The sequence below is a fragment of the Nycticebus coucang genome, chromosome 15 (assembly GCF_027406575.1).
Source record: "Nycticebus coucang isolate mNycCou1 chromosome 15, mNycCou1.pri, whole genome shotgun sequence".
NCBI lineage: Eukaryota > Metazoa > Chordata > Mammalia > Primates > Lorisidae > Nycticebus > Nycticebus coucang.
In genome coordinates this window covers 95,280,294-95,306,936 of record NC_069794.1, presented here as the reverse complement: position 1 = coordinate 95,306,936, position 26,643 = coordinate 95,280,294, and the positions used below count along the sequence as shown (strand labels likewise).

The window sequence follows — 26,643 nt, the reverse complement described above, 5'->3', positions numbered from 1 at the left end:
GATTTTAAGCCCTCCACCCTTAGCTTCCTCACCTGAAAAAGAGGAATAATAACACACTTCTCATGAGATTGTGTGGAGGACTCACTGCGGTCGTGAATGGAAAGTGTCCTGCAGAGCAGCCGGGACTCAGCCAGTGCTCAGCGGTGTTCACTGTTTCTGTTGTTGTAACTATGAATAAATATCTCCAAGAACAGTATTCGCAGTATTACCACACCCTTAGCAGTGTTACCAATACCCACCCCTGCAGGGCAGAAAAAAACATGACTATCTCTGCTTGAATAGTCAGAGACCAGAACGACTGACCCAGGCTCACAGCTGATCACACAAAGGAAAACACAGTGGTGGTTCATTCTCCATTCATTCACACTTTGAAATGTTCAACCTAGGTAGGAAACATTTCTTGTATATTAAGTCTAAGTCTTCTTAGCGTTTTTCCTTGAGAATGTTTTTGAGAAGCAATCTAGAATGGCGTATACTTAGTTAGAAAGGAATGTTCATAGAAGTCGCACGGACAACCCTTTCAGTACTTTAGGAAATGTGTTGTACAAGCATCTCTCTGCCCCCATGGCTGGCAGGGAGTGAATCAGCTTCTGTTCAAATAATTCCAGCCCGAGGAACTCACACCATTGCAAGACAACCTTCACAAGTTACTTTCCTCTTAACATCCTTGGTGGAAAAGATTCTAATTCCCATAAGAGCTGGGCTCAGCTTGCAAGTTCACAGCCATATCCCAGGGCCCATCACAGTGGCTTGTAACCCTCAAGCAGTCGGTAGATGGTTTTTGGATGAATGTATGAAGGGAGGGATGGACAGATGGGTGATGAATGGATGCTATGCCATCTCTGGGTACTAGAGGATAAGGGAATCATTTATTCCCCTCTCTTGGGGCAACTTCATGTGAAACAATTCCAGAATCACAGAACTGTAACTATTGTAAGGCCTATAAACTATCCCAGCGTTAGGTGTTAGCAACAAAACTCTTGAAAGGGTAGCTGTCTGCTGAAAAACAGTCCTTTAATTTTCAAACATTAACACTGACAGGTGCCAAGAGAACCATATCCATTTCCAAATGTCTTCTCTTTCATCTTTAAAAACACACTTGTATAAGCTACTATCTATTTTGAACTTAGGCCTGACACCTAAAGAGAAATGTATGTCACTCTGAATTGGTCACAAGAACGACCTTTGATAACCTGCTCGCATTTTCAAAAAATGTGCATTTATTAGACGATGACATGGTCTGTCTCAAATTAGTCATTGAGCTTATTACCGTTCATCTGAGAAGAATAAGATTATTAGTGGTGCTCATACCACATATAAATAAATTACTATATTCACTTTTAATAATAAATAAAGCAAGTCACCCTCTTCCAAACGAAACATGCCGTATCCTGCGTTGTTTTCTCTCTTGTGAAGAATTTCGCTTGCTACAAGTTTCAAGTCATGCCCAATGACTGATTTATTGTTTTCTTCACAGGAGGAGGGGGTAGCTTTAGGTACCTGGCACCCAGCAAAAGCCCCATAAGCAGAGTTATCAGTGGAATTCCTCAATGTGACAAAGGGCCGATGAGGGGTTCCTTGCTGGTACAACCAGGTCACAAGCCTAAGAAGGCTTGACGGGTGTGGCTGGCTCCCTCCCCAGGACCCTGCTCTGTCCGGATCTGGGCTTTGCTGCCCTGGGCTGGGCTCCCTGCGGGACCTCCAGGCTCCAGGAATTTGGACTGAGTGGCAGAGATATCGCCGGCAGAGACGGCAATCACCAGCTTCCTTTCTGTGCTGTCTTGTGATTCAAAGCAGATTCTGCTCCACTTTTTTAAAAGGGGAGCACATAAATTCAGGAGACCCACAACGGCAGGATCGAGCAAGCAGACGTCAACAGTCTGACAGGAGAGCTAGGAGTCAGCAGCTCATCCGAGGTGAGCCATGGCGGGGATTTGGTCATGGGAGCCCAGGGTGTCAAGGTCCAATTCAAGAGTGAACTTCTGGGAGAGGATAGGAGTTGCCAGAGCAACTAGAGGCCAGGCAAATGGCCTTGTGCTGAGCCCTGTCACCCCCAAACACATACCCTCACTCACTCACACACACCTGATCAGCCAGCACACTGCATTTGTGCTTGGCTGAGGGGAGGAGGGACTGGAAAAAAGAGGATGCTTTGCTTTTCTGCCTTAGGCCGTTATCCAAAGATATGCACAGTGGAGCCCAATAGCCTTGCTCACAAACCTCCATAGGAAGTGACCTTGGACTGGGCCTCTGCCATCCATTGGGGAGTATACCACAGTTAGACAACTTAGTAAAATTGCCACTGGCTGGATGTGTGCTGTGGCTGCTGCACACGTTTCGTTTGGACTTTCTCTTCTTGTGATACTTTTTAGCTAATGCTCTCTTCCTTGGAAGGGTACATCTATCTTTGTGAACGAGTCCCTTTTTTTTGTAGAGACAGAGTCTCACTTTATGGCCCTCGGTAGAGTGCCAGGGCATCACAGCTCACAGCAACCTCCAACTCCTGGGCTTAAGCGATTCTCTTGCCTCAGCCTCCCGAGTAGCTGGGACTACAGGCGTCCGCCACAACGCCCGGCTATTTTTTTGTTGCAGTTCAGCTGGGGCCATGTTTGAACCCACCACCCTCGGTATATGGGGCCGGCACCTTACGGATTGAGCCACAGGCGCCACCCATGAGTCCCTTTTTACAAGAATAGTTCACATCATCGGTAAGGCGCCGGCCCCATATACCCAGGGTGGCGGGTTCAAACATGGCCCCGGCCAAACTGCGACCAAAAAATAGCCGCGCGTTGTGACAGGCACCTGTAGTCCCAGCTACTCGGGAGGCTGAGGCAAGAGAATTGCTTAAGCCCAGGAGTTGGAGGTTGCTGTGAGCTGTGTGAGGCCATGGCACTCTACCGAGGGCCATAAAGTGAGACTCTGTCTCTACAAAAAAAAAAAAAAAAAGAATAGTTCACATCACAAGAATTCTGATATGAGTCCCTTTTTTTACAAGAATAGTTCACATCACAAGAATTCTGATACCCTAGCCACGCACACATGTGTTCTCAGCAGCACTTCTACACCCCTTGCAGAAGACCCGGGCTTGAGTCGCAGCCCTCAGCCTCTCCTGATATAATATAATTATAGCTCCTGAGTGAGATTGTTGGAATGATTAACGGATAATGTACAAAATCCTTTTTACATGGTAGATAATTATTTATTATTGTTATGATTCCTGATAGACACGGCACAGCTGTAAGTGAGCTAAATACCAAGAGAAAACGAGTGGGATTATTTCTCACATTTCCCTCCCAACATAATGGCTCACTTCTGATCCTGCCAGGCCCTTGCCGAAGTCACACATCCAGGCGGTGACAAAGCCCCCCGTTTGGCTCTCAAAACGATCACAGTATTTTAAACGTTGATACAATAGGAAACGGTAACGCAGCCTGCGCAGGTGGGCCTGGGGGTGGGGAAGCCCCACAGCTCAGGCCGATCCAGCCCCTGAGCACAGGGCTGGCATCTCAGTCCTCCGGGGACATGACCCTTCATTATTCTGTCCTCCCACCTCACCTGCATCTGTCCCCTGTGAACTGCAGGGTCACTCCCAGCCTTCATGCTGCCTCTTCTGGTCACCCTCTTCCTTCTTCACTCATCCTTCCTCCGAGGAGATGGCCACCTCCGTGAAGGCCTCACGCTGCTGAAAACGGAGTTTGCGCTTGGCCTCTACCAGAACGTGGCCACAGGCAGAAATGGGACGAACTTTGTCATCTCTCCTGCTGGTGTGTCCTTGTCCCTGGAGATCTTGCAGTTTGGAGCTGAAGGGAACACTGGCCAGCAGCTGGCAGATGCCCTGGGGTATACCGTGCGAGGTAAGAGGCCTGCTCACACACACACTCACACTCACACTCGCACTCGCTCTCCTGCCTGGGCTCCTGGGGAGGTGGGGGCTCAGCTCCCAGCAGCACACACACAGGGAAGGGCCACCACTCCGTAGACCACCACAGAAAGCACTCAGCCTGCCCCTCTCATCTCACAGGCTTCCGGGCAATGTTGCAGCTTCATGGCAGAGTGTGTTGGTGTGATTGTTGCTCGCTGAAACCTCACACTCCTGGGCTCAGGCAATCCTCCCATTTAACCTCCAAAAGTGTTGGGACTTCAGGCACACGCTACCATACCTGGCTCATTTTCCTATTTTTTTGAAGAAACATTGTCTCACTATGTTGCCCAGGCTGGTCTTGAACTCCCAGCCTCAAGCAAATCTCCCCCCTTGACCTCCCAGAGTGCCAATCACTGGTGTGGGCCACCGCCCGGCCCAGACACCTGTTCATAGGGCTTCCTAGGTGCTGGGCGGTGTGTGCAGCTCCTAAACAAATGTTAATTGAATTAATTGCCACAATTCCCCTGATGAGACTGGTAATTTTCATCCCTATGTTAGGGATGAGCAAACAAATTCAGAGAGTTGAAGTGACTTGCTCAAGGTTATGGCGCAAGCAAGCCACAGGAGAGGACCCCGTCGGCCCGTGTGGCTCCAGAGCTCACGCTTCTGACCAGCCTGATTCTGTGAATCTGGGACTTCCGGGCCGTGCCAGACCTGCCCCCTTCATTCTATGGATTATGTATTTTAGAACAGCCACACCAGCAGCAGCCGGTCTCCCCTGGTAATACACAGGGCCTCAGCACCAACGTACCAGGTCCATGCTGAGACCGACACACACACAGAATTTTACCTTCCTGGACAAGAAGCTAGGAATCCAGTAAATACAAAAAAAAAAAGGAGGCTACAAGCGGCATGGCCCCACATCCATCCCAGGAACGAAGCTCTTCTGAGCAGGGTCTTCCCACCCTGTGGCCAGGCAGGGCAGTGAAGCCCCACCGCCTACAACTGGGTGACCCCGGGCAAGTTTGCTTATCTGTCTGGGCCTTGGGCCCTCATCTACAAGCTGGGGACAACAGTGGCATTTAGTTCACAGGCCGCTGAAGTATTTGTGTGACTGGGGCAGAGACCGCCAGCCTTCTGTGTTTTTTTATGCGTGTCCCAGTGGGGCCAGCAAAGCTCTTCCTTTGTGCAAATGGGCACAGACAAACCAGGCTCAGACAGAGAAACGATTTCACACATTTACTTCAAGCCAATTTACTCTGCTGTTTTAAAGTTTCTGGCTAAGAGGATGCTGGTCCCCTGGCCCAGCGAGGGTGGGAAGATGGAGAGGGGAGTGATCATTCCCAAGATCACTTTACACTATGGACCAATACAATATTTCCATTCTCTTCTGTAGACAGTCAATACCCTACAAGAATGTGAGCCTAGAAGTACATACGACCTCCCTCCACAGAGTACATTCTGATCACAAACATGTTTGTCGTCTCTTTTCTCACCACAATAAAAAACGAAAGCACTCAGGCTGTAATCTCTGAAATCTGTAGTCCGACTTAGGTTTCCGTGGTTGTGGATTCTAAGAAGCTGCTTTGGTTGTGAATGTTTGTAGACAAGGGACATGTGCCTGACACCATGGTCTGCAGCCTGGTGGCTGGAGGCCCTGTCTGGGGTGCAATCTGGATTCCCCTGCCCCAGCCAGAGGACATTAGGCAACTAACTCAGGGGTCCACTGCTGTCTCTCGGAGTGGACTGCACAACATGAAGGGGCGTCAGAGTGAACAGACTCCAACGCAAGTAAGAGATTCATCCCAGTGAGAGAAAGCTGGGGCCAGATGGTGCAGGAAGAGGTACCCAGCCTTGTCTTACAGGGAGGGTTGGTGGACAGCTACAGGGCTGTGCCTAAGAATGGGGAGAGGTGAGGAGGAGGAGGAGGAGGAGGAGGAGGAATCCCACAGACAGCTGCGCAGCAGGGCACTTCACTCTGGAAACCCCCAGCTCGCATGTGCCGGGCTGCAGGGCTTGGGGCACTCAACTTTGTGTGGACTCACCAGTGGGCAGGAGGCTTCATTCCAGCTATGAGACGCAGTCTGTGAGTAATAGCTGAAAATAAAACTCACTATTGATTCCGGAGGGAACGCAGCAACCTCTGTATAAATAGATAGTGAATGCATAGAAGTCCAGCTGCCACCCAGGGAGGTGGAAGCTATCAACTCTGTCAAATGCTTATTATTTCCTCAACATCCTCGCAGTTTCTCGCTGACATTAATAAAGTGAGCTGTCTGCTGGGTCTTAGGGAGATGGGAATGGGAGGACTTCTCACTTTGTCAAAACGAAAACATAGTCATAGAGGAGGCTGTGTCCACATGTGACCCGGGCTCACGGTGTGCAGCTGTGAGAATGGATGTAAGGTCCCTGCGTGAGGTACGTGGATGGCACAATGTCCTGGCCACCCCTGTCAGTGTCACGTATGACACTGCACAAAAATCTCACTTTGTATTTGAAACCCCATCAGCCTGCTCATTGGACCTGCTGTTTTCCAGGCCCTAGAATCTTCACCCTAGAACTCATCCGTGTTCCTGAATCAGGAGGTTAGGAAAGAATAGGCCCTGTTCCTACTCGAGGTGTGGACAGCAGTTTTCTATTTGACTTAATTGCAGCCTAATTTCCTTCAGACCTGGTATGGTTTCTTCCCAAGTTTTAATCTGTGGTTCCAGTTTGATTTCTGAGCAGTTTAGCTCTGACCTTTCCAGACTGACTACATACGGTGGATGAACCTTATCAAACAAGCGTGGAGTTGCTGGGGTCCCTTTTCAGTGGAACGTACCGACGGAGGTCACGCTGTCCTTACACTCACCATTGTCAACTATCCCATCTCCTTTCTCACAGACCAAAAGGTGAAAGATTTCCTGCACGCTGTTTATGCCACACTACCCAACTGCAGCCAAGGTGCTGAGATAGAGCTGGCCTGCAGCCTTTTCGTGCAAGTGGGAACACTGCTGTCCCCCTGCTTCGTGGAGCAGGTCTTGAGGTGGGCCAACAGCAGCCTGGAGCCAGCCAACCTCAGTGGGCTCAACGGCACTGCCATCCTAGCCAAGGACGAGGCCTCCAGACACACAGCAGGTAACAGAGAACTAGCCACCTCCACAAGCTGCAGATCAGAGGCCTGCAAAGGCAGAGTCTTACCTGTCACTGCTCAGACTCCGGCGGTGTTCAGGCCGCTTGGTGGCAGCAGCAGGAGCGGGTCCTGCTGGGAGACTCTGCCCTGGGGTGACACACTCGGGGAAGCAGCCAAAGCTGGCTGTGGTTCCCTCCTGCCTCTCCCATTCCAGCCCCCCACGTGTGAATATCCATGTGCACACGCGCACGCGCGCGCGCACACACACACACACACACACACACACACACAGAAGCATGCTCTTTGAGCTTCCCATCTTTAGGGAGACCACACAGGCTCTGCCCATGCACCTGTCTCTCAGGGGAGTGCTTGCTGAGCTCTGCTCTTGTGTGTGAGTAACTCCTCATAGCAGCAAAATACTGTGGGAGCCAAAAAAGTGGCTTCTTAGGAACTCAGGTTAAAGAAATAATTCCAGAGAAGAAAAAGTCATATGCAAAGAGATGTTTAGCCCAGTGTTATTGAAGAAAAAGACTTACAAACAGCCTGGGCTGTGCCCTTTTTACAAGTGGACAGAGGGAAGCACAGAGGTTTGAGCCTCCTGCCCCTCCAAAGCCAGGATTCTGCCCAGTGATTTGGCTCCAGCAGGCTCGATAATTACAAAAGCTACACAGATATAAAGAATATTCAAGACCCAATGTATTTAAAACACAGAATGGAAAGTGATGGGTCTGGATACAGTGATGGAACTGAGGGCGCAGTGTGTGTGTGGAGAAGCTCAGAGTTAAAACACAGAAATTAAGGTCTTTTTTGATAAGGTTCCCTCTCTCTCTCTGTCTTTTTAATTTTCTTCATAATGTTTAATTCCCTGTGTCAGCTTCTTATGCTGTGCCAAGCAGTCTAGAGGCAGGCCACGGGGTTCAAATCTGGGGTTTCTACAGGGGGCACCAGGGTGGGTGGTGGCTTCACCCCTCACAGGTATGGGACCTTGGCCAGCTTCTCTGGTCTCAGTTCCTTCGTCTGTGAACCACTGGGAGGAGCTGGGAGGACTTGTTAAAGCATGCAGAGCAGGGCCTAGCAAACCAACAAGGGGCTGGGACCGCCGCCCCTTAGGGCCGCTGTCTGCTCCTCTGCTTGGCTCTGCACCAAGCTGTAACTGCGGCCCTCGGAGCACGGTGCCCTGAACACTGAGGTCCAGGTGAAGGGGTGGCTCAGCAGTGGCCATTGGACAGACTGGGGTGACACGTAGCACCTCCCCATCACAGCACTGAGTCCCTCCAGGGGTGAGCCAGGGGAGGAAACATCTAATGATTCCTGGAAAATGGCCCTGGACAGACTCAGAGGAGAATCCTGATCTGTCTCTGAAAACAGCTGGCGGCGACACTTGTGGCTTCGCTATGGTGAGAGAACTGCACACCCAGCTTCAGGGAGCCGCCCCCGCACCAGGCACCCCGGCCGACTTCTAAGTTCTCACCTTCCATTCCTCCTGTATCCAGCTCTCGAGCAGGAAGCTGGGAGCAGCTCCTGTGGCCTTGGCCCTGGCAGCTGATCAAAAATTAAACATTTTTAAGAAAAGTGAAAAGACATGGTAAAACGAAGAAAGAGAAACCACCTTATCAAAAACAGACCTCGATTTTTGCACTGTACCTCTGCAGTCTGCAGCCACATGCACAGCTGACCTCAACCCCGCTTCCTGCCTGCAGGGCAGGGTGCGGCCTGGGCGCAGCTGGCGCTGGTCAGCACCATGACCTTCCAGGGCACGTGGCGGAAGAGGTTCTACCCCACGGATACGCAGCTCCTGCCCTTCACCTGTGCCCACGGCCTGGTCCTCCAGGTCCCCACGATGCACCAGATGGCCGAGGTCAACTACGGTGAGCCCCTCCCCGCTGGCGGGGAAAGGAGAGGAGGCCAGGTCCCTGCTCTTACAGATGAGGACGTTCCCACAGTCCACCTGCTGGACTGAGCCTGTGGTGGGAGGAAAGACCAGGGGCCTGGGAGCCTTCGGGGTCTGGGTGGACCGTGCACCCTCACAACATTTGAGGGACTATCTTGCAGGACACCCCACTCCTGTGCTTCAGTTTCTTTCTGCTGCAGTAAGGGAGGGGTTCACTGGAAGTCAGCGTGTAGGGAAAAGCACCGTGCGACAGCCTGGGATCGGACTGGCTGGCTGTCCCTCTAAGACAGCAGCATCCCCCAATATGTATGAGGTGTCATTTTTTAAGGTCACAGTTACCCATAAACGAGAATAATAAATGGAAAATTCCAGAAACAAGAATTTAATTTTATGCTGCACGCTATTCCGAGCAGCATGAACTCTCACACTGTCCCCCTCTGTCCCAACCCTCCTGTCCCCGGGCATGAGCCTGGTCCCCGCCTGCATGCTGTTTGTGATACCCGCTAGTCACTTAGAGGCATCTCTTACCGCATTGTAAAGAACGGTAAGGTCCACAGGCTGTCCTGGCCATGTCCCCTGAGGCTAATAAAGGCTAAAGGCTAAAGGCTAAAGCTTTCCCACGTGCCATTGTCCCCACCACGCCCACCCCCTGCAGGGCCTCTGACTCTGAGGCTCAGATTCCAGATCTTAGGATCAGAAAAAGTGACCAAATCACCCAACAGCAGCCTCCTAAGGGGAGGTGCCTGGGTTAATTTTGTTGCAAAGCCAGCCTCTCCTGGGTCAGCTGTGTCAGTTGCCCTGGCTCCTGAGACAGAGTTCATCCCCCACTCACTGAACCCGCAGGTCAGTTCCAGGATGCCGCTGGCCATCAGGTGGGGGTTCTGGAGCTACCTTACCTGGGAAGTGCGGGGAATCTGTTCCTGCTGCTGCCCCGTGACAAAGATGTCCCCCTGGGCCACATTGAGCCACACCTCACAGCCAGAACCATCCTCCTCTGGACCAGCAGCCTGCGGAGAGCCAGGATGGATGTGTTCCTCCCCAGGTGAGCAGCTGCGCCCACCGCCCCTTCTGCCCCCACTGGGTTCTTGGCAGCTGCAGTGAGAAGGGCTTGGTTGAATCTGGGTGGTCTGACTTTAGGGTCTGGCCCCAACCACTTGTATGACTTGTCTAATGTACCCGTAGAGGTTAGGCCAAGAGGAAGCAACCCTAGTCTCACTGCTGACTAGCTCATGGCTCAGACTGAAATGAACTAACTTCTGGGGCTTTTGTGGGACCAACCTGGAGTCCCCAGGTCCCCTGATCCAGCCTCCGGCCACAACCAGTTTTCAGGGCAGGGGAGAAAGCACAATAAGATTCCTTTGTAGAAAATGTGCCCCAAACCCTTATTCCATCCTAAGAGTATACAGCTGTCATTTTTCTGAAACCAATATGGCTTATGTAATTGAGGAAAGACAGATATAGTTCTGATCAGAAGCCAAATTCAGGCATAAAAATTTGAGACTTTAGGTCCCTACAAAGAAAATTCTTATTCTTTCTAAATAGAGGTAAACCTTCCTTTAAGAAAAATCAATAGTCAGAGAAAGGAGAGGAGGGGGATGGGCACGCTCCCTCTTACTGGGCACAGTGTAAGGGTGTATGACACACCTCCTGGGTTCAGGACACAGCTACAACAGGGACTCCACCTGACAAATGCAAACACTGCAACCTAGTTGTTTGTACCCTCACATTAATATAAAATTAAAAAAAAAAAAAAGAATCAGAGGAGGAGATATAACAGCGGAGGCCGAGGTCAGAGTGATGTGATTTGAGAATGTCTCCTCTGGCCACTGGTGACTCTGAAGATGGACAAAGGCCTCAAGAGCCAAAGAACGCAGGCGAGGTCTAGAGTTTTAAAGGAGATATACTAGCATATCTCTGCTGACACACTGATTGAGGCCCAACAAAACCCAGAGGTCACCCAGTGACCTTCAGAAGAGTAAGGTGATGAAATTGTATTGTTAAAAAAGAAAAGAAAAACCAATAGGTACAAATGCAAATTTCCAAAAAGTTAAACGATGGCTCTCAATTTTGCTTTCCCAAAGCAAACCCCATTAGCTTAACTCATTACTTTTAAAAAGCATTTCTCTTAGGACTGCTTTAAATGGTGAGCTTCTCCAGTATATCTGAACTCAGAGTAAATTTATAACCCATTTGTAGACCAGCATTAAGCAGGGAACGATGTCCAGGGCTCATTTTTGCAGATGAATTTTTCACGCTGCTGCCCATTAAGCACCTTGGCCCTCCTCCACTGCCCAGGCCGGACCTTGGCAATGCTCCCTTGAGGAGTTAAAAATAAGTCTGTGCACTGGAAGAAAATGCACAAAGAGAGACCCAGCAAGCCAGGGGCCAGCATGCAAAGTAGCATCTGGCATGGCCCAGAGCGGAAGTGAACTTAACTCTAAGATAAAGTCTATCTCTCCAAACTAAATATATGGATCCCAAATCAAAGCACAAAGGCTATTTCAACAGATCGCTGTGGCATGGGGCAGAAACAACTATGACCTTCCTGTTATAGTTGAGAGAAGCTCAGAGCTTTGATGTCAAAAGCAGAGAGAAAATACAGGCTAGGGCAGGCCTTTGCCAGTCTCTCTGGGTTTAGGAGATGTGTGATCCTGAAACACAGAAGAGCAGGGAAGGAGCGGAAAGGCTAGAATCTTAGTAACACAACTATTAATTAACACTTGACCTCATTCTGATTCTTTTTTTTTTTTTTTGAGACAGAGTCTTATGTCACCCTCAGTAGAGTCACAGCTCACAGCACCCTCAAACTCTTGGACTTAAGTAATTATCTTGCCTCAGCCTCCCCAGTAGCTGGGACTACAGGCACCCGCCACAACACCCAGCCATTTTTTGTTGCAGTTGTCTTTGTTGTTTAGCATGCCTGGGCCGGGTTTGAACCCGTAAATCTTCCTGAGACTATCAAACCTGCTGCCCTGGAAGGACAAAGTTTTCAGGAAAATGAGGCTATTTCACAAGTAAAACTAACCAAACTTAAAAAAGGTGGGGTGGAGGGGGGGAGCTAGCTTTAAGTCCACTAGAGGAAAAAAAAAAAAAAGAAGTAAACATTATTTAAGGCCCAGATTTAGGTATAAGCTTTGGATCGTGGTAGACACAAAGTCAGCTTTGGGGCAGGAATTTACCTCTAGTTCTTACAAATCATTTACTCCCCATTTGGTGTTACCTGCTCTGGAGCCAGCTTGGATTGTTCATGTATGATGTCTCCCTCCCACAGCAACCCTTTATTTATAAAGAAATAAAATAAAACACATAGGGACTGCTAGTCTCCATAGGGACATTTAGCAGAGGAAAGAAATAATCAAGAAAACCACGCATGTTAAGGGTCGTTTATACCCATGGTTATATAATGCTCCACAAGAAAGACTAATAATGTCAAATCCGTATTTAATGAATAACATACTTGGTTATTAGGTCAACATGGAAGGAAGTGGAGCATGAGCGTGTTTTTACATGATGTGTATCTTTTAAATCCACCAGAGCTCGTGTATCCAGAGGGCTTTTCCTCCCTTCACAGAGGTGCTCATCACCATCTTGTATGGCTTATTTAGGCTTTACATAGGGCATTTTCTTTCTTTTTCAAAAAATTGAGATATAGGTGGTGCCTGTGGCTCAGTAGGTAGGGCGCCGGCCCCATATACCGAGGGTGGCGGGTTCAAGCCCAGCCCCAGCCAAACTGCAACAAAAAAATAGCCAGATGTTGTGGCGGGTGCCTGTCATCCCAGCCACTTGAGAGGCTGAGGCAAGAGAATCACAAAGCCCAGGAGTTGGAGGTTGCTGTGAGCTGTGACACCACAGCACTCTACCGAGGGCGACAAACTAAGACTCTGTCTCTACAAAAAAAAAAAAAAAAATTGAGATATAATTCACATACCATAAAATTCACTTAGAATCCTACACGCGTGGCCCTGGGGTCCGGCTTCTTTGCATGATGCTTTCAGGGTTCACAGTAGTGTGAGCCACTACTTCATTCCTTTTTACGGCTGAATAATACCCTCCTGTTTGCATATTCTGCCATATGTTCATCAAGCTGTACATGTCTGGGTGCCATTCTTGTGTGAATATGTATTTTCAGTTATTTTGGGCATATGCCTAAGGATGGAATTCCTGGGTGGAGTTCCTAGAGTGGTAGGTCCACACTCTGCACCTTGAGTACTGCCGTTGTGCATTCCCACCAGTGGTGCGTGTGGAGTCCAGTCTCTGCACATCTGTGCCAATACTCGCCATTGTCCTTCTAGTCTCTCACTGAAGTGGAACTCACTGTGGCTTTTATTTGCGTTTCACTCATGACCAGTGACGTACAGCATCTTTCCGTGTGCTTCTTAGCTATGTATATATCCATTTTTGAGAAATGTCTATTTGAGATCCTTTGCCCATTTTTAAATCAGTTGTTATTTTATTGTTGAATTGTAATAGTTCTTATTTATTATGGATAGTTGTTCTTTATCAAATATATAATTTGTAAATATCTCTCCCAAAATGTGGGTTTTATGCTTCACTTTTTTTTTTTTTTAGAGACAAAGTCTCAGTTTGTCACCCTCTGTAGAGTGCGGTGAAGTTACAGCTCACAGCAACCTCCAGCTCTTGGGCTTAGGCGATTCTCTTGCCTCAGCCTCCTGAGTAGCTGGGACTATAGGCACCTGCCACAATTCCTGGCTATTTTTTTGTTGCAGTTTGGCCGGGGCCGGGTTTGAACCCACCACCGTTGGTATATGGGGCTGGCGCCCTACTCACTGAGCCACAGGCACTGCCCTCACTTCACTCTCTTGATGCTGTCTTTTGAAGCACAAAAGTTGTTAATTTTGGTGAAGTTTAATTCATCTATTTTTTCTTTTGTTTTTTGTGCTTTTGATGTCATATCTAAGAAACCATTGCCTAACCAAGGTCACAACGATTTATAGATTTATGTAGATATTTTTATAAGAATCTTGGAGGTTTAACTCTTCTATGTAGGTCTTTAATCCATTGGATTAATTATTACATATGGTGTAAGGTAGAGGGTCAACTTCGTTCTTTTGCATTTGTTTATCCATTTGTCCCAATACTATTCTTGAATTTTCTTGGCATCATTGTCAATATCAATTGCCCGTAAATGTCTGAGTTTATTTGTGAACTCTCAGTTCTATTCTATAGGCATAGACGTCTACACTTTGCCAACACCACAGAGTCTGGATTACTCTAGCTTTGAATAGAGTTTAGAAATCAGAAAGTGTGAGTTCTTAATCTTTGTTCTTCTTTTTGATGATTGTTTTAGCTATTCTGGACCCCTGGTGTTTCTACATGAATTTTAGGGTCAGCTTATCAATTTTTGCCAAAAGGAGGAGGAATTTAGGTAGGGAATGCGTTGAGTCTATAGATCAATTTGGGGAGTTTTGCCTCTGACACTATTAAGTGTTTCAAGTCATGAACTCAGGACGTCTTTACCTTTGGTGTGGGTGTTCTGTAGTTTTCAATATCCAAGTCTTACGCTTTTTTGGTTAGATTTCTAAGTGTTTTATTTATTTTGATGCTATTGTAAATGAAATTGTCTTCTCAATTTCATTTCAAATTTTTCGTTCCTACTGTATCTAGGTCTTGTGTGCTGCTGTCTTAACAAATTCCTTTATTTGCTCCAATAGTTCTTTATGTGACGGATTTTTTTTTTTTTTTAATATATAAGACCAAGCTATCTGTGAATAGAGATGGGTTTACTTCTTCCTTTCTCGTCTGGTGCCTTCTGTAACTTTCTCTCACATGTGCGCCCTGCCCACTCTGGTACAAGGGGAAAGAGAAACGCTCAGGGTGGGCATCCTTATCTTCTGATTTTAGGGAGAAAGCTTTCAATTTTTCAACACAAAGGATGCTGCTAGCTGTGGGGTCTTTTTGTACACACCCTTCATCAAATTGGCAACATTACATTCTATCCCAAGTTTGTTGAATGTTTGATTATTTGTCTTTCATTATGAAACTGTAGGATTTTCTCAAATGCTTTTTCTGCACCTATTGAGATGGTCATGTGGGCTTTGTCCTTTATTTTATTAATATGGTGTATTTTATTAATTGATTTTCATATGTTGAACCCATCTTGCTTTCCTGGGATAAATCCCACTTTGTTGTGATAGGAGTTATCTGGTGCTAGATTCAATTTAGTAGTATTTTACCTAATGTTAACCTCTAAGATTTTTCAGATATATTTATCAGGAATATTGGTAGTGTTTTTTATTTTTCTCTCTCTCGTGATATCCTTGTCAGGTCTTGGTAAAGAGTGTTTTCTTCTCTTTCTACTCAAACCATTTTTGTAGGAATTCTTCTGCATCTGGCTTCATAGCCATACAAGATAATCACTTTAATCTTTTATAGTCACACCTCACTTTTACAGCTGTTTTTAGTTTACTAAAAATGATACTACCCAGTTTTATCACCAAGCACAATCACCATATTTGGTTTCACGTGGCCTCTTCCTCAGTACCACTGAGAAGGGATGACAGTGAGTACAAGGCCGTACTGTGGATGATTCTGAGCCCTCTGCAAGGATTATTTCATTTGATCTTTACAACCCTGCAAACGAGCACTACTGTTCTGCTCACTGGACCCATGAGGACGCTAAGGCAAAGCAAGGTAAAACAAGCTGCCCCAGAGGTGAAGGGACCAGTTCCTGGCTAGCAAGAGGCTGAGCCAGGATGCACCCTCAGGCCCTGGAGAGCTGAGTTCGGGCCCTTAACCACTGTGCTTCAGCATTTTGAGGTTTCAAAAAAGATGTGTTTTCAGTAATTTAGAAAATTTCATCAGAAATGTTCCAAAATGTTTTTGAAAAATGTCAGCATCCTTGAAGAAAGCATATATTCTTTTTGAAAGCTATTCTGAAGATGCAGAACATACTCTTATGAGAAAGTCTTATGCCTTTGTTTAAAATATCAGTCACATCATCTTGTGTAGCAGTGATATTGATATTAAATGGTCTTGTCAGGTTTCTTTATTCTTCTGCAAATTCTGCACTATGTTTTAGAAAAAGACCATCTAAATTCCATTTTGAACTTTTTTATTTTCAAAGAAAAATAATAGCAGTAGTCCCTTTAAAGGACTCTTTAACAGTAAACTTTTAAAGGCCTCGCCTTAAAGAAATATTATAAAATTGGCATGCTGATTCTTTTGGCTCACATGGCTTACTAGGAACACCAAGGCTTTAAGTCACACTCCTCCCAGCTGCACACAGCAGACATGAGGGTGTATTGCATCCACTATAAACACTATCGAGAATCAGCCCACAGCTCCTTTCCCCTCCTCCTGTGTGTGAGACGCCATGTGAGATGGGTGGTGTTGGAGAACAGATGATCAGAGCATGGGTTTGACTTGAATTGAGTCCATCACACACTCATCACGTCATCTTGGGCAAGTTTTATAAACTCTTTCAAGTCCTGATTTTTCCATCTATAAAACGAGGATGATAGTAACACATGAAAATGAAGTAAGATAATCTACAGAAAGCTCTTACTACAATGCCTACCACAATATAAGCACTTGTTGAATATTAATTATTATTAAATAAAGAGGAACGGAGATGCTCTCTCCCCTCAGGTGGTTTACGGTAACGTAAACAAGGGTAATGGGAAGCAAATGGTCTGTGCATCCCAAGAGTGGAATGAAGCAAAGTGTTGATGGGACTTTGGGAACCAAAGGTTACAAATCAGTTGGAGGAAAGAGGAGCGGTGACAATTGAAAAATGGCTAATGGAGGTGAGGGAAATGTTTTACATCTTGATGGAATGTGGCTGCCAGGGGCTTAAACAATTTCTGAACAGTCACTGAATTGCACGCTTAGATTTGTACATTTCATTATATGTAAATTCTCCCTAAAATACAATACTGAAAAATTAATGGAAAAATTGAAAAAATGGGTAATAATTGAAAGGCAATCAGAAGAAAGGGAAGGACTTAGAATGAACAGAGGGACAGAGGCAGCACAGAGCCCTGTGCCTTGGCTCAGTCGCGGGTGGGGTTATGGGCACAGTGGAGAGCAAGGCTGGAGATACCCAGAAGAAGGGCTCTGGACTCCAGGATGGTGAAGTGAGAGTTGATGGTTTGTTTTTGCTTTTCAGATTTAGGATCCAAAATCAATTCAACTTAAAAAGCATTTTAAATTCTTGGGGCATCACTGACCTTTTCGATCCACTCAAAGCCAACTTGAAAGGAATTTCAGGTAATAACAGTTCTCCTTCTGAACTTTCTGGCATTGTGTTTTGGGCAGTTTTATCATGCTTTAAGGGGTTCTCATGGTTTTTATAGTAAACCAGGTCAACATTATGTAAAAGAATAAAGAAAGTACTTTGTTTCATAAAAGAGCGCGTTGCTTCTCAGAGTGGTCGAATTTGGGTCAGACTTTGTGGGAAAGGGATGTTTCTTGAGACCTTTCAACACGGTTTTGGGAGACGACCTTCACAATGAGTGGACACAGGGCGCACACACTCCTCTCCCCCCACCTATCGTGACCAGGGGCCACCAGTCACCCGTCCTCCTGACGCTCTCCATCCCAATCTCTTGCTGTCCCACCAGCCTCACGGTCAACCCTCGTTTCTACCTTCTCTCCCTCCCTGCTTCCTTATGCCTCCTCAAGCTAGGTCTGAAACTTTCCTTCCTCTGTCCAATTTCCCTTCTTCGAATCTCCATGCTCCCGTAACCCTGCCTTCCGAGGTCCTCCCTCTGGCATTTATGTTGAATTTCTCAGCTGACATACTACTGCTGACCAATAGGGGCCGTGTCTGCCTGTGATCTGAGAGGGGACTTACATTAAAGGTAAAAAGGGAGTGGAAGGCCAGAACCTGTGTTCTAGAATCTTCTCAGGACACCATTGGCTAAACTATGGCTGACTCGAAGGCTCAGATTTGTTTCTCCTCTGGATAAGGGGTTATCTGTGCAGAGATGATTCTGTAGATGCTTTTTTCATCAGCCTTGACATGCCCCTTATCTGATGAGCTTGAAAAATCACTATTTTGAATGTTAGAACTTCCTCATGCAGAGTTTTCTCAAGTGTTGCTCAGAATTTTTCCTCTTAAGTAATCAGAAAAAAACATGAGATTTTGATCCACAAGAGAAGTTTTGGCTTGGGCTTCAGGTGTGACCAGAGCTTCTTATCCAATAAAACACAGGAGGAAGGATCTATCCTAGGGTGTTTAAAATGCACAGGCTCTATTCTCACTGCACGAGCAAGCAAGGAGATGAGCAAAGCCACGGTCCAGCTGGGCATCGGGCCGGGACAGCGCTTGGCATACACACAGCTAAAACCCATGAGTATTGTTGGCTTGGTGCAACACTCAGCCAGAAACTTTCCCAGTGACGCAGACACCACGTGACACTGCAGGGAAAGGAGGGTCCTGGAGTGAAGAGCAGAGGGCAAGGAGAGAGCGGGTGGTGACGAGCTTGAGTGCATTCACGCGCTGGTCATGTGCAGAATCCAGTCCCAGCACCGTCTGTGGCTCCAGAGCTCAGCCATGATGTCCTTGTTGTCGATGGCACGTCTGCTCCACTCTGGACCATCCTAGTTCAGAATGTTAGGGCCATTCTTCACCTTCTCTCCCACACCACTGTACTCAGCTAATTGCTACGGTGTACTGATTGTTGCTGCGTAACTCTTAAATCTCTCTTCCTTCATGTCCTAGAAGTACATAGTACATCCTAAAATGCCAGCAACGCTGTGTCCTCAAACAGTAACGTTCTGACCCACACTGTGCTGCTCCCCTGCTGTAGAGATGTCCAGCTTCTTTATGTTCCTCTGACAACACCTAACAAGCAAGCTGGCATTCAAGTACCTTTTTCTGATCTTTTTTTCCTAATGCAATTCAAGTCTACTTATATTCATTCATACCAGCAGAAATACAGGCTTATGCAGTAATTATCCCAGGCAGTTGCCACATGCCAAGTGTGAGGCTTACATTCATGCTTCCTATTGACAAAATGTGCCAGAATAACCTCCTCCCATGAAGTTCTGTTCCTCTAAAGCAGGGGGTCAGCAAACCATGATCTACCACCTGCTTTCATAAACACACTTTTATTATAAACACAGCCACTCCCTGCATTTGCTGATTATCTGTGGCTGTCTTCCTGCTACACCAGCAGGGTTGAGTAGTTGGGACAGAAGCCACATGGCTTGCAGTGACTAAAATACTTAATATCTGGCCCTTTATAGAAAAGGTTGCCAACTAAAGTAGTGCTGCTTTCCAATGCTTTTTTCAAACATAATCAAGAAAAGAAAAAAAAAAAATCAAGAGACTAATCCCTTCTGTGCCCAAATAGGCTTTTGATATTATTCTAGAAACGACACTGAATCTCTCCACAAAACAGTTTCCTAGTTCCTAAAATGAGGGTCACCACCCTCCACCTCACACCTTAATTGTAGAAACAAAATGACTTAAGACACAGCACATCATCAGCAAAGCCCTTGCCAGTGATCATGAGGTGCTGGCTTCCCTCCCTCCATACGAGGGGTTAGCAAGCGGTTTTTGTGCTTTTGATGGAAGCCCAACCACCACAGGGAACATTCTGCTTTGGGGTTCAAGAGCCCAGAATCATTGTACCCAAGTTTGCCTTTTCCATTTACGTGTCACTTATGTTTTCCTTCTCGAAATCAAATCCTTTTTTGCTGCCTACAGAACTTGCTCCATTAACAGAAAAAAATAAAATAAATAAATAACACCCAATCATTTCAAGGCCCAGTTGAACCCAGGGTGTAATTCTGTGCCCTGTCTCCCTCCCCAGCACCCTCTCCAGACTCCTTAACACCAGCTGTTATAAAGCTTCTAGGAGTCTGGACACAGGATGCAGCAACCTCACCCTCCCTTCCCCCATCATGAGTAGGAGTGTACAATTCCAGTGGCATTGACGCTGAAGATTCCCAGCTAACGATGCATCAGGAAGCCTGGGTACAGACCCAACACACTTCTTGTGCACAAACTTTAAACTTTGAAGAAACTATCTCATTCCTGGCTTTATAACTGGGTAATTAGCTTCCAATCTCTCTTAACTATGACCTAAATGAGCAAACCACCAGGATGGTCGGGTCGAGGACACAAATTAACTCTGCCACATCAGCTGTCTGGACAGAGCTGAGGAGTGGGCTGGGCGGGTGGGGAACTGGTGCTACTTTCAAAGGCTGCTCCAGGTCCTTCTTAGAGCTTTCCCTCTGTGTGTCTGGGGCTGGGGGTTATTTCTGTTTCCCACACACCCCCTCTGGCTTTTAGCAACTCGGTAACAAGAAGATAGGCTTACCTTGCTACATGAGAAGTAAGAATCAAACATAGGGACATCGATTTATATTTCTGTAAGTCTTGTGTTTATACCATGTCGTGTGATGTAGAGTCAAACCTGTTGAGAACGTGACACACACAGAGTCATGGTCTCCCCTAACCAAGCGGGAGGAGGCTCGCGGTCATTCCTCAGACTCACAGAAGGCCCCTCAACACCGTGCCCTGGGGCTACATAGACGCCAACATTTCCTTACACGTGAAATCTGCTTAAAGACCATTAGGCAGCTTCTTTCATGGGAAAAGGAAACAAATGGACAGTGTGAGGACTATTACTAATTCATCCGAGATTCACCAAACTTACATACGTGTGCACACCAAGCATTATTACGCAAGTTGGGAAAAAAGCGTCTAAAGTGAAGAAGACGTTCCTTTTGCTTTGTAGGAGATAAAAGTCTAAACAGGGAGGTAAAATCCATAGAAGATGTTTTGGAAGAAGAGTGGAGATTATGCCCTGAGAGGGTGGAGGGGGAGTCCTTTCCTTTGGATGTTGAATGTAGTGCAGGAGCTAATCCGTTTATGGTGGGCTACGGTTTCCCAAAGGATGTCTCCCAGGATACTAATCTGGTGAATTTGGGGATAGGGGATGGTGTGGGTGGTTCCATGATTAAGTGCTAAGTATTGTGATCCTCCTGTAGAGATTCATTGTGTTAGCTAAGGAGAAGAAATCCCCTACTAAGAACGAAAGTACAAAAATGTTGAACTTGCATGTCCCACACTTAATTTATCATGGAACCCCCTTTACCACCTCTAAGCAATCTTGAGAACAAATTTTGGAAAAACAGGTTATATGCCCCTTAATGGCACTGAGCAACTGCCAACACTTCTCAGGGGAGGAGAAAGACCGGGGAATCTCCTAATCAACTTCCTGTGGGTTGCTTCACCTGCTGCGTAATCCAATAGCTGCTAGACAAACGTAAGCCAGTAGGAATCTGTAATACAAGATCAAGAGGAAAAACACAGACCTACAGAGGACTCCCCCATTCTTGTTCTTATCACACACGTTAGTCTTTTGAAATATCAACTCTCTCCCCAGATAAATTTTAAGAGCTGCTGATGCTCAGTTAGGCCAGGCTATGGGTCTTGGCTTAAGAGCTGTGCAAACATACGTTAATTACTAGACCACTTCAGTATTCTGATGAGAAAAACCTATTGAAATGAAACTCTTCAGCTACAGCTTCAAAAAAATGAAAGCGTCCAGCCCACGTAACTGAAGCTCACTGGGCCCCCTGGGCCTCCCAGCACTGCGCCCCGAGAGCCTGGAACACTTGCAGCGCTGTTCTCGCTGGTGAGGAGTCTCACAGTAAACATCTCATTTCCTGAACAATCGTTTCAAATGCTGAGACACCATCCTAAACGTGAACTGAGGCCTGGAGATTACAGACCCTTCTCCTGACTGTGAAAGAACCGCCCTCTTCCCACAGGCCCCCTGGCAGCTCCGGCACTGCAGGTCAGCTACATCTATGAGCTAGTGAGAGAGGCTAACGGTTGATAAAAGATCCCATAGGAGAAAGACCAACTGCTAAAATAAATCCGACTCTTCACTGGTTTTGGGACAAATGATGCTAAGCATAACGTTTCTAGTGACTTTTCCACTTCCTCAAAAATTGCCAGTTCTTCTAAGGCTCAGCTTTTGTCTTTGAAAATGTCAGCACACAGATCAGGGACACTCACTTGTCATTCACTTGGCAGATCCCAGCCCGTGAGACAAGCTAACTGCATAGCTGACGTTAACGGGAGTACATGGAACGCAGCCACTGCAGTGTTAGGCACATTTTTAAAATACACGGAATTGGCCTCTTCAATTGTGCCCATAATATAAACCTTGGGAATGTCATTCAAGTCAGCTCTTAAAATGCCATTCAAGAAGGGAGTAAAGGAAAATCAGTTCAGAAGCTGCTGAAAATAATGCCTGGGCTACAGAGCCTGCATTTTAACACCCAGGCTTGCCAATTTTTATGACCACTGGGATTTTACAAGTATTAGCTAAAGGAGAGTTTTTAATATTCAGTAGAAATCATTTTGACTAACCATTGAAAGATGGGGCAGCATTCTGAATATTAATTTGGGAGATTATGTAAATTTAACAAATTAAAGTTTTGAAAGTTGTATAAAATATTGAAACTTAAGAATTTTCCAGCCAAGCATTGTGGCTCACACCTGTAATCCTAGCACTCCAGAGGCTGAGCTGGGTGGATTGCCTGAGCTCAGGAGTTTGAGACCAGCCTGAGCAAGAACAAGACCCCCATCTCTACTAAAAATAGAAAAACTAGCCTGGGTGTTGGTGGCAAGCGCCTGTAGTCTCAGCTACTTGGGATGCTGAAGCAAAAGAATTACTTAGCCCTAAGAGTTTGAGGTTACGGTGAGCTATGACACCACGGCACATGACGAAGGGCAAAATAGTGAGACTATGTCAAAAATAATAATAATTTCTCCAAGCATGTTTCTCCCTAGCTATACAGTGAGCAGCACTGGGTACTGAAGTTCCCTAAGGACATTCTTTTAAAATCACACTTAAGTCCTATGCTAAACATATTGAGAAATGTAAGCAAGCAACTCACACTTCTGTCATTTTCTGGGTTAGGCCAAGATGGCTTTTATGTCTCTGAGGCTATCCACAAGGCCAAGGTTGAGGTTTCAGAGGAAGGCACCAAGGCATCTGCAGCTACAGGTATGTTCATAAAGGGAAGTATTTGTCACATTTATACAGTTGAATCTTCATACTTCTAAATATTTCCATCTAAAACCCCAAGTTCAGCTGTAGTACAGCATTTTTAAAAAAAGAAATAGCAACAGAAGGCAAAAATGTTTTGGAAAATAATGGAAATCATTTTGGAAATGTTTTGGAAAAAAGACCATTTTGAAAAGGATTGTGTCATCATACCATAAACAATAGTCATTCTGAAAATTAACTTCAATGAATTAATTTATTTCACGAGGTATTTTGAGAACAGGAGACAGGCTTGGCTAAGTGGTCTTTACTGTTTAGTTTTCCTATTGGCTCTCCCATCACAACAGTGAACAACAAAATGTCATTAGGATGCTTTCAGGTACTTCAAAAATTAAGGGATGCGACTGACTTCACATCCAATTTAAACAGATTTCTTTACAATTAAAAATGCACTGAGATTCTTCTATTCTTTATCTTTCCTGTAGCTCTGTTGTTACTGAAAAGATCTCGGATTCCTATTTTTAAAGCAGATCGGCCGTTCATCTTTCTCCTGAGAGAGCCCAACACAGGTACTACAGTATTCTCTGACAGGGTTCAGATAAGTAACGGGCTGTCCATAAATTTATGTGCTAAAAAATAGGACATAAACTTTAGGACACCCTGTATCTACCAGTGTACCTTAGCAACAAGGGGTCCAACTCTGTCCACTACGGGCTGAAACAAGAGTGACTTCTGGCTGTTTCTATGGTGCTTCTGAAGCTTCCCAGCTGCTGGGTCTTGAGAAAGGACTATCTCATAATTAAAAAGAAACAATTATCCTCCATCCTTTTTGCCTTTTGATCTCGGCACATCTGAGGTTTCGTTCTACTTCTGGAAAGACTTAGAAAAACTGTTAAAAGTAAAATAAATGGTATTCCCCCCCTCCCCCAGTGGGTCCCTGTCTTTAGTGTCATTTGGAAGTCAGCTTCCTCTAGACACTAGAGTGGAAGAGGGTGGGGACTCTGCTACTGCAGTTAAGGCACCTGGATTTCTATTCTGCTCCTCTCAGCCTTCTCAAAAATCAAATCTTTAAGTCACACTATACAAGCTTATTCAAAGGTATGGTACAGGCAAGGACCCAGTACATCACAAGGACAGCAGATGTCCTTAATTTTCAACACAACATTGAACAAAGTCTTTTTTAATTTCTTTCAATGTTCCTCCTCCCCCTTTGACAATTATTTATCAGCCTAGGAAGGAAAAGAGATTCTCAGTAAATAGTTGTTGGCAAGTCTAAACAGCGTATGAAAAAGCAATAGGATGAAACAAGACTAATAAAATCAAGCAAAGGTGGATCTACTTTAACTAAACATCAGGCATTACTTTTATTTATGAAGAGAAAAAATGTCAAAAGTTAGAATAATGAAAAGTATGCATAGTTTTACACAAATTAAGGAAATACTGTCAACATCATTTTATCTGAGAATCATTTGCATACTGCTGTAACTTTCGCTAGAAATCAAAGGAACATTTTTATGACAAAAAGGATGAAAATCATTTACTAGAAAATAATCTATTTGAGCATTACTGGGGGAGAAAAAAGTCCATCAACACAGAATGTATGCTAGTATTTCACCATGATCATCCCAACCCACATTCATTAGATGAAAATGTTGCTTATCACTCAGAACAGGCAGCAAGGAGCCCTCTTTTAGGAAAGGTATATGTCAAAAAAATGAAAGATGAAAAAAACAATAGGTCCTATTCCCTCAAGAAATAAAAAGAGAACTAAACTTGAACAGAAAGGTCATTGCCAGAAGCTGATAGTCAATAAAGATTGATAATAGCTAAAAAGAAAGATTCTGATTTTGGAATTCAACTGCATGAAAATGATGAAAATCCTTGAGCAAGGAAAAGACACACCACTATTTCAATGGTATGAGTTTTGAGAACTGCCTTAGTAATCAGAACGAAAACGTAAGGGTAATCCAAAACCAGTTCCACAATCTGCCGCAACTGAAGCTTTAGTTCTCATGAATTTATTCTCACCTCTTTCTGGGAAGCGTTTAGTTCTTAGTTCTCATGAATTTATTCACCTCTTTCTGGGAAGCGTTTGCCCACATCACACAGCGAAGCGGCTACTCCTCTGGTGACAGTTATTTAAGAGATTAGAGATGAGTTTCAGCCTTCAAAGAGTGACTGTAATGAGGCCAACAAATGAGACACGGGGAACATTAAGAAAGTGATCTAAAAACCTCAAGATTAAACTTTGGGAGAGAATCATTTCTCCAGCCTAAAGTCAGTGGTCTATAGGCCCAAAAAGATGTATTCCACCCCGTGACCACAGATGAGAATTCTATGGTTAAGTATTTCACTAATGTAACTAATATGCACGGTTTTTAAAAATGCAAATAAAAGAAAAAACATTGAGGGAGATGGGATATATTAACTTTTAGTCTTGATGAGTTTCAAATCTCATGACTAAGTTTTGAGATGGGGGGTAAAAAGTTTAGTGGCAGAGAAAAGACAAAGGATAGGGAAAGAGGAGCGGGAACAAACTGCTACTTCCCAACTCCTCTGGATGATGTATTAAAAGATCAAGCGTCTAAAGGACGTCTAAAGGATTTTTAACTCGTGAGCAGCCTGTGAAATGGAAGAAAGAACTTTCTGGTAAGGAGAGCTGCTAAGCACTGGGATGGCCTGAACACTTGTTAAGTATGAATTTTTTATCTGATGACTCTAAACCCTCTTACCAATCTCACAATCTATATATATAATTCAAGGACAGTATGTTCTGGATTTGTGTAACTCTTGTTGAATTTAGCAGTGTGACTATAGAGTTACTTAACAATTCCCTGTATTAAATGATACCCTACTTGAAACACATTTTTGTAGAGATAAGCAAGTTTTAAAGAATTGCGTATGAAAATACTATGTAATGTTACATTAAAAGCTTCTTTTTCTTGACAGGGTTTGTCTTCAGTATTGGGAGAGTTTCGAATCCCCTGGATTGAGTCACCAGATCTCAAGCTCGCTCTCCACTTTCTGCTTCTCTTCACAGTTCTAACTTCATTTTGCTACACTCTTAAAATTTGAAAACTGTAAAACATAAGGTATATGATTTTTCAACATGACTTCTATTTTATTAAGTTTGTGCTGCCCTCTCTTAATCCGAATCTGTTTAACTTTCTTTTCTACTGTTACCCACCCCCACCCACTAAAAGGCACAGCAGGGATGCAGGAATGTCAGTGAGTCGGGCCACAGGCCCCCTCTCCATGGGGGGACTGCGGTGGGGAATGAACAGTGTTTGTTTTTCCTCATCCTTTGTAACTCAAAGGGGATGCACATTCATCTTAAATGTTTCCGTCCCATTCAGCTTCTAAATAAAATTGGAAGTTTATGTTTAAGCTGTGAAGTTTAAGTGTGAGAACAGCAGGGCAAAAAAAGACTCTGGTTCACCTCAATTTGTTCCAGCTTTTGTAGGCCTGGTATCTGGTATCGAGCTGCTAACAGACATTTCAGAGTACACTTACCACTCCCTAGCAGCTTCAGTTTAGTGCCATCCACAGTCTTAGTGAGAAAGGAAAAGGGGTTGAGGGAAACCAATAATGTCCAAAGTTGTCTGCTTTTTAAAGAGCATTTAAAGTGTCTCCCTGTCTGCCACAGACACAGTAATTCCCATCATCTAGGCAGAAATAGGAGCATGTTGGAGTGGCCAACAAAAACTACAAACACAGAGTAAAAAGACAGTATAGATCACGTCACACGTAATTACAGTTGGGTTTAACAGAAACGAACTTT

At 45.3% G+C, this 26,643-nt stretch overlaps 1 protein-coding gene across 4 annotated transcripts; it reads left to right on the top strand.

Annotated features, from left to right (window-relative positions):
• The first annotated feature begins 3,384 nt into the window (after nucleotides 1-3,384).
• Nucleotides 3,385-26,473, top strand: SERPINE3 (serpin family E member 3). 4 transcript variants are annotated; one of them, XM_053563167.1, is made up of 8 exons: nucleotides 3,385-3,854; nucleotides 6,746-6,979; nucleotides 8,675-8,842; nucleotides 9,709-9,907; nucleotides 16,994-17,094; nucleotides 22,776-22,862; nucleotides 23,348-23,431; nucleotides 25,812-26,473. In XM_053563167.1, exons 1-8 carry the CDS (start codon nucleotides 3,599-3,601, stop codon nucleotides 25,853-25,855), a joined length of 1,173 nt encoding a protein of 390 aa, XP_053419142.1. In that variant the 5' UTR covers nucleotides 3,385-3,598; the 3' UTR covers nucleotides 25,856-26,473. The 4 variants fall into 4 exon arrangements, 3 of the variants coding, with proteins under 3 accessions (XP_053419142.1, XP_053419140.1, XP_053419141.1); XR_008374561.1 differs by lacking the exon at nucleotides 3,385-3,854 and having other exon boundaries at nucleotides 6,500-6,979; nucleotides 23,348-25,202; XM_053563165.1 differs by lacking the exon at nucleotides 3,385-3,854 and having other exon boundaries at nucleotides 6,500-6,979; nucleotides 24,952-26,473.
• The last annotated feature ends 170 nt before the right edge of the window (nucleotides 26,474-26,643 follow it).

Bases quoted from the DNA above. Each gene is read 5' to 3' on its own strand.
- SERPINE3 (XM_053563167.1), top strand. From the start codon at position 3,599: ATGCTGCCTCTTCTGGTCACCCTCTTCCTTCTTCACTCATCCTTCCTC. The intron at 9,908-16,993 runs GTGAGCAGCTGC...TTTGCTTTTCAG, and splicing joins ATGGATGTGTTCCTCCCCAG to ATTTAGGATCCAAAATCAAT. The intron at 22,863-23,347 runs GTATGTTCATAA...TCTTTCCTGTAG, and splicing joins CAAGGCATCTGCAGCTACAG to CTCTGTTGTTACTGAAAAGA.